The sequence below is a fragment of the Ursus maritimus genome, unplaced genomic scaffold (assembly GCF_017311325.1).
Source record: "Ursus maritimus isolate PB19 unplaced genomic scaffold, ASM1731132v1 scaffold_13, whole genome shotgun sequence".
NCBI classification, from domain to species: Eukaryota; Metazoa; Chordata; class Mammalia; order Carnivora; family Ursidae; genus Ursus; species Ursus maritimus.
The window spans coordinates 66,210,773-66,217,915 of record NW_024423675.1 but is presented as its reverse complement, the minus strand read 5'-3'; the positions used below and the strand labels follow the sequence as shown (position 1 = coordinate 66,217,915).

At 43.5% G+C, this 7,143-nt stretch overlaps 1 protein-coding gene across 1 annotated transcript; it reads left to right on the top strand.

The window, feature by feature from the left end:
* Positions 1-549: 549 nt before the first annotated feature.
* LOC103660896 (WW domain-containing adapter protein with coiled-coil-like) lies at positions 550-3,272 on the top strand. Its single transcript, XM_040627496.1, is given in 4 exon segments — positions 550-913; positions 1,180-1,280; positions 1,282-1,385; positions 1,387-3,272. Coding segments are annotated over 4 exon segments (2,091 nt in total). The 3' UTR covers positions 2,909-3,272.
* The last annotated feature ends 3,871 nt before the right edge of the window (positions 3,273-7,143 follow it).

Here is a 7,143-nt window from a genome sequence, read left to right as displayed (position 1 = left end):
TTTATTTCAAAATCACAAATGTAATACTCATTAGGTTCAGGCATCATCCGAAACCCTTTAAATAGTATCTCAGTTAATACTGGTAACAACTCTATGATGCCATTACTATTATTATACCCATTTTACAGTTGTGGACAATGAGGAAAAGGGAAAGATACAGAGGTGCCCATAGCCACACGCCTAGAGGCATCCGTGTTGCCTGGCACACACTATACACAGTATTCTGCTCTCCAGGGGAAGGATGTTTAGGGAAGGGTTCGCCAAAGATGACTCCTCCACTGGACAACCATGAGTGCAGGATATAGTTCCCTGGGGCGGGGGTGCGGGGTGGGGGTGGGGGGTATCTGGGGCAGATTAGTCACGTGGAACAGAATTATCACTAGGAAAAGACCCCTTCTTCTTTTCCATGCTGCATTCTTTGTTCTGTTTTACCCTTTTCATGACCAAATAGGAAGTCATATACACCTCCTTTCCAATCACATCCATGCTCATATCTCAGAAGCACTTATCGTGCTATTATCGCACTTACCGCAACTATTATCGTGACCAATGACCCCCCCCGCACTTCCCCCACATGCACCTGTCCCGTTTCCTGCGCTTCATCCGTCCGTGGGCAGCACCACCAGCCACCGCACCGCTCGAGCTGGAATGCAAGTGGGATCATCACTACCTGTGCTCCATCCTCCACCCTCTGCACCCATCAGTCACCGAGTCCTACTGATTCCCCCTCCTGAGTGCCTCTCAGGCCCACCCGCCGCGATCAAGGCAGAGCGCCCGCCTGGTCCGATGGTGGCGAGGAAGCCCTGCCGAGCGGCGGGGAGGCGCAGCTCACCTCGCAGGAGAGGCTCTGCCTTCTTCCTGACGCGTGCACGCTGCCATCACAGGCCCTGCCGCAGTGTCTGTCCAGCTAGAAGTAGAATTTTAGCGACTTGAAATGTTCTGATTTCACCTAAAAGATGTGAGGTAGTCATTCGATTGCCTGATCATTTATAATAATTTTTATGCATTAGGATCTCATGGGCGTTCTTTTAGCTTTGGTCTCTGTAGATTGTAAGGAGTATTTCTTTGAATATTTTATTTACAGCCTGGTCCTTCCGCAGCAACACAAGCCTACCACTATCTTTCTTGATCAACTTTGTTTCTAAGGGAGGTTGTAAAGAAATGCACTCTCTTCATTAGAGGCCCCTTTGTTTAGAATACCCTGGCCTAAAAATGTGCATATTCACAGAGTTAGAGAGAGGGAGGGTGGGACCAGTTACTCTCCACAAGAAAATTCACACAAACCACAGTGCTCTTCATAGTTCAAATTCACATTCTTCTGATCCAAGCAATAATCCAAGCAAAACTCCAGATACACCTTATGATTCTGCAGATGACTGGTCTGAGCTCATCTGGGAAAAAATACTACTACGATTGTCGAACAGAAGTTTCACAATGGGAAAAACCAAAAGAGTGGCTTGAAAGAGAACAGAGACAGAAAGAAGCAAACAAGACGGCAGTTAATAGCTTCCCCAAAGATAGGGATTACAGAAGGGAGGTGATGCAAGCAACAGCCACTAGTGGGTTTGCCAGTGGAATGGAAGACAAGCGTTCCAGTGATGCCAGTAGTTTGCTCCCACCGAATATTTTGTCTCAGACAAGCAGACACCATGACAGAGACTACAGACTGCCAAGAGCAGAGACTCACAGTAGTTCTACGCCAGTACGGCACCCCATCAAACCAGTGGTTCATCCAACGGCTACGCCAAGCACTCTTCCTTCTAGTCCCTTTACGCTACAGTCCGATCACCAGCCAAAGAAATCATTTGATGCTAATGGAGCATCTACTTTATCAAAACTGCCTACACCCACATCTTCTGTCCCTGCACAGAAAACAGAAAGAAAAGAGTCTACACCAGGAGACAAATCTGTATCACATTCTTGCACAACTCCTTCCCCATCTTCTGCCTCTGGACTGAATCCGACATCTGCACCTCCAACATCTGCTTCAGCAATCCCTGTTTCTCCTGGTCCACAGTCACCAATACCTCCATTACTTCAGGACCCAAACCTTCTTAGACAGCTGCTTCCTGCTTTGCAAGCCACGCTGCAACTTAATAATTCTAATGTGGACATATCCAAAATAAATGAAGTTCTTACAGCAGCTGTGACACAAGCCTCATTGCAGTCTATAATTCATAAGTTTCTTACTGCTGGACCACCTGCTTTCAACATAACTTCTTTGATTCCTCAAGCTGCTCAGCTCTCTACACGAGCCTAGCCATCTCATCAGTCTCCAATGTCTTTAACTTCTGATGCATCATCCCCAAGAGCGTATGTGTCTCCAAGAATAAGCACACCTCAGACTAACACAGTCCCTATCAAATCTTTGATTAGTACTCCTCCTGTTTCATCACAGCCAAAGGTTAGTACTCCAGTAGTTAAGCAAGGACCAGTTTCATAGTTGGCCACGCAGCAGCCTATAACTGCTGACAAGCAGCAAGGTCATGAACCAGTCTCTCCTCGAAGTCTTCAGTGCTCAAATAGCCAGAGAAGTCCATCACCGGGTCCAAATCACACTTCTAGTAGTAATGCATCAAATGCAACAGTCGTCCCACAGAACTCATCTGCCCGACCTACACGTTCACTAACACCTACGCTAGCGGCACACTTCAACAAAAATCTCATAAAACACGTTCAAGGATGGCCTGCAGATCATGCAGAGAAGCAGGCATCAAGATTGCGAGAAGAAGCCCATAGTATGGGAAGTGTTCACATGTCAGAAATTTGTACTGAATTAAAAAATTTAAGATCTTTAGTCCGAGTATGTGAAATTCAAGCAACTTTGCGAGAGCAAAGGATACTATTTTTGAGACAACAAATTAAGGAACTCGAAAAGCTAAGAAATCAGAATTCCTTCATGGTGTGAAGATGTGAATAATTGCACATGGTTTTGCGTATAGGAACTGTAAATCTTATTGCCCAATCTTAACATTTTTGAGCTGCGTTTAAGTAGACTTTGGACCGTTAAGCTGGGCAAAGGAAATGACAAGGGGACGGGGTCCGTGAGAGTCAATTCAGGGGAAAGATACAAGATTGATTTGTAAAACCCTTGAAATGTAGATTTCTTGTAGATGTATTCTTCATGTTGTAAATATGTTTTGTAGAGTGAAGCCATGGGAAGCCATGTGTAGCAGAGCTTAGACATCCAAAACTAATCAATGCTGAGGTGGCTAAATACCTAGCCTTTTACATGTAAACCTGTCTGCAAAATTAGCTTTTAAAAAAAAAAATTGGGGGGGGGTTAATTTATCATTCAGAAATCTTGCATTTTCAAAAATTCAGTGCAAGCGCCAGGCTATCTGTGTCTAAGGATACGATTTTTTTTTTTTTAAGATTTATTTATTTATTTATTAGACAGAGAGAGACAGCCAGCGAGAGAGGGAACACAAGCAGGGGGAGTGGGAGAGGAAGAAGCAGGCTCCTAGTGGAGGAGCCTGATGTGGGGCTCGATCTCAGAACGCCGGGATCACGCCCTGAGTCGAAGGCAGACGCTTAACGACTGCGCCACCCAGGCGCCCCTAAGGATACGATTTTGAACCACATGGGCAGTGTACAAAATATCATGAAACAACTGTTTCCACACTTGCACCTGATCAAGAGCAGTGCTTCTCCATTTGTTTTGCAGAGAAATGTTTTTCATTTCCCGTGTGTTCCATTTCCCTCTGAAATCCTTGATCTGATTTTATCCATTTTTTTATGGCTCCTCTTTTTCTCCTTTCTTAAGGCACTGTTGCTATGGCACTTTTCTATAACCTTTTTATTCCTGTGTACAGTAGCTTAAAATTGCAGTGATTGAGCAAAACCCACTTGTTTGTATAAATTATTGAAATCCATTTGCACCCTGTAAGAATGGACTTAGAAGTACTTCTGGGCATGTGTGCTGAAAGTACATTGATTGCTCAAATATAAGGAAATGGCCCAATGAACATGGTTGTGGGAGGGGAAAGAGGAAACAAAGCTAGTCAGATGTGAATTGTATCTGTTGTAATAAACATGTTAAAACAAAACAAAACAAAACAAAACAAAACAAACAAAAAAAGAATACCCTGGCCTTACCCTGAAGATTACTGAGTAGTGCACTGCAAGGTTGGTTCACTCCACCGAGGATGAGAGCACAGCAAATCCATTTTCCAAGGCTCTTACTGCTTTGACTTGTTGGGAGTAAGCATGATGCTCTCGTTTTTCCGAATTGTACCTGACAGCTCCCACTGCCCGGGGATGCAAAAGGGCAGCCTACCAGGGGCAGGTGTGAACCAGGCTCCCGGCCTGTCTTCGTGTAAGACCCAGCTTTGGCGATAGGATGCCCACCGTTTGGGTTCACTTTCCACCACCTCAACCCTTGTCACAGAGCACCCCATGGATACACACGCAGACCCCTCAGCTCTGAATCCAAGTATTCTGTTGTCCTGAATTGGTATCTGCGGATTTTGTGATGACAATAAACTTAGGGTGAAGCACATGAATTCTGCAGAGAAAACACCACCTCGCACCCTTCTCCGGCAATCGGACCACATCTACATCACTCCCTGGTACTGCTGGGGAGGGCTCTTGCAGATCAGAGAAAACCCGAGATGACCTACTACAAATTCTTGGGCAGGCACATTGACCGTAGTGCCTTCCCTCCCCGCACTGCTGGAGCTGGCCTTCATTTGTATCCAAAATTTACCTTCCTTTCTCTTTCTTGAGTCTAGCCCTGCTTCTTTTTGAGGACTTGGTTGTTAAAAATTGAAATCGCCAGGCATGTCGTATTTTAAATTTATACCCGAGCTCCTTAAGAAAATGCTTTCTGCATGCCTAAGCACTAGGAGAGCACCGTTTCCCCATGGCGCCTTTGTTCAGACATTCTCCTTTGCTCCTGAGTTTTACGACAAGATCCCTGGTTTCTGTGGGAGCTGTGAAAATTCTAGTAAATGCCGTTACCCAGGAGAAGGTCTTCCTGGTTATAAATCAGTCATAAGAAGAAAGAAGTCCTCCTTGGCCAACGATGTGGATGTATGATTGATGGCTCCCCCGACCTCCCCTTGTGACTTTCCATTACAAGGCTCTCCACAGTAATACCAGCGGGTGGGGGGCGAGGGCCCAGCCTCACCTGGCTCATGCCCATCAGACACTAGGGTACCAGAGGAGGGGGCACTGGTGAGCACAAGGTCACTCAGGGTGATCCGTGAAGAGTTTTGTGTCTCTCAGCAACACCTTTCCATTGTGTTAATTAATAATAGGCAGTTTATTAACAAAGAAAAACAGAAGAATAGTAAAACAAAACTTAAATCACAGCTAAAGAATAGTTTTCCTCTCCTGCACGGGTACCCAGGAAATGAAATAGTTGGGCACTTCAGCTTTTCAATAAGAAGTATTTCCAATTTGAAACTGCCTTCTTTATTTACTATTTACAGCAACCTCTCTCTCTCTCTCCTCCGCCAACATTAATCTGAGTTAGTTCCGTGTATGAATCATTGGCAGGTTTAGGATACCACACAGATGCATATGGCCTGTGAAATATCTACAAAGAAGCTGGTACATGCCACACAATCTTAAATACAGGCTGCTTTTCCCAAGGAGTACAGAGTATTTAAAGCAGGCTATAAAACTGTCCCAGTTTATAAATCAGTGAAATTAGTGCTGCCGCTCATTGAATCTATATGAAAACAGCAGCATCTGTAATTGACATGCATGTAGTCTGTAAGGGGCAATACGGAGCTATTTGTGTGACCAACTGGTATGTTGCAGCTCGATTCCAGCAACAATTCACTATGTAAAAACCACCCAGTTTTACATGAGTGCTTTAACCAGAGAATCAACATTTTCATTGGAATTTAAATTAGAATTTACCCAGATGGGAGCTGCAGGTACGTAAACTTACCAACTCTCATACAAAGAGATATGACCAAATTGCACATGTTAAAACGTAGCAATAGTTCCTTTTTTCTTGCTCTATTGAAAAGTTTGTCGGTAATTTTGTAACTTACCTTTTATTTGCTTCCCACTCATATCTGGTTTGATCAGTATTTGTTGCAAATGGATAAGTCCTATACTCTTAAATTCTACGTATGTTTTAAAATCCAACTCAGATACTTATACTCTTAAAAAAGATGGCATCTGGAGCAACGATGCAAGAAATCTTAGAATCAAGCTGTCAACAGGGAGGAATCACAGATGTGTAATTGGTTGCATGTAATTGAGCCACAGAAGTATCTAATACATATCTACTTCTCCCTACGGAACTGATTGGAGCCTAAAAAAGTTGTATGTCTCTAAGTTTTACATTGCATATCTCTTTTTTTCAGACTCACATTGTAAAATTAGAGATAGTTTCACCATAAATTATTCTGTTTCCATAAAATGGAAAATGTTTCAAAATGATGATGTCTCGTAATTAAAGAAAGTGGATGTTGTCAGGAAAAAAACACCATTGATAATTAAAGCACATTATACAGTGTGTATAGATGTGGAGATGATCATTATGTAAGTTGCTACAATAGCAAGGTATCAATCAGTGTCTTACTGTTTTAGGTGGAACTGTCACCGAAGATGTAGGTGTGGGTAATCGGAGGAACGTCTTGGCTCTCCTACTGACTAGGTGTATTGACGATGCCTCTTTCTCTCCCCTCTTTTTAAGACACATTTTTTACTTACTGCTGAGCTTGTTTTGGTAAAACATTAAGTGGTCTCTTAGCACATCATGGTTTATATACCTTTTTATTGATAAGTCACTTACATAGCACTTTCCATAATTTCAAATCAGTGGATTAAAAAAATCCAGAAAATGAAGCCACCTCTCAACTCCGCGTGCTCGTCACAGTCCTTTCTCCTGCGTCTAATTCGTCATGCCAGGCACAGCTCGTCATGCCTGTGCAGATTCTTCCTACTACGTAGCGCTCCAAAGATGAACAAGGGGTTGTGAAAATATGCCAAGGGAGTCTAGAATCAACTTTCCCATACTTGAATGGTTATGACATATTTTTCTGCCTTAAACTATCCACAGATAGTGACAAAGAGGAGAAGTAGAGGCGTTCTATACTTTATTAAAGATCAGGTGGAAGAAAACATGCAATGACCTTGGGCGGGAGCTGATATTGCGCCTGCTTGGCCATCCCCAGCCCC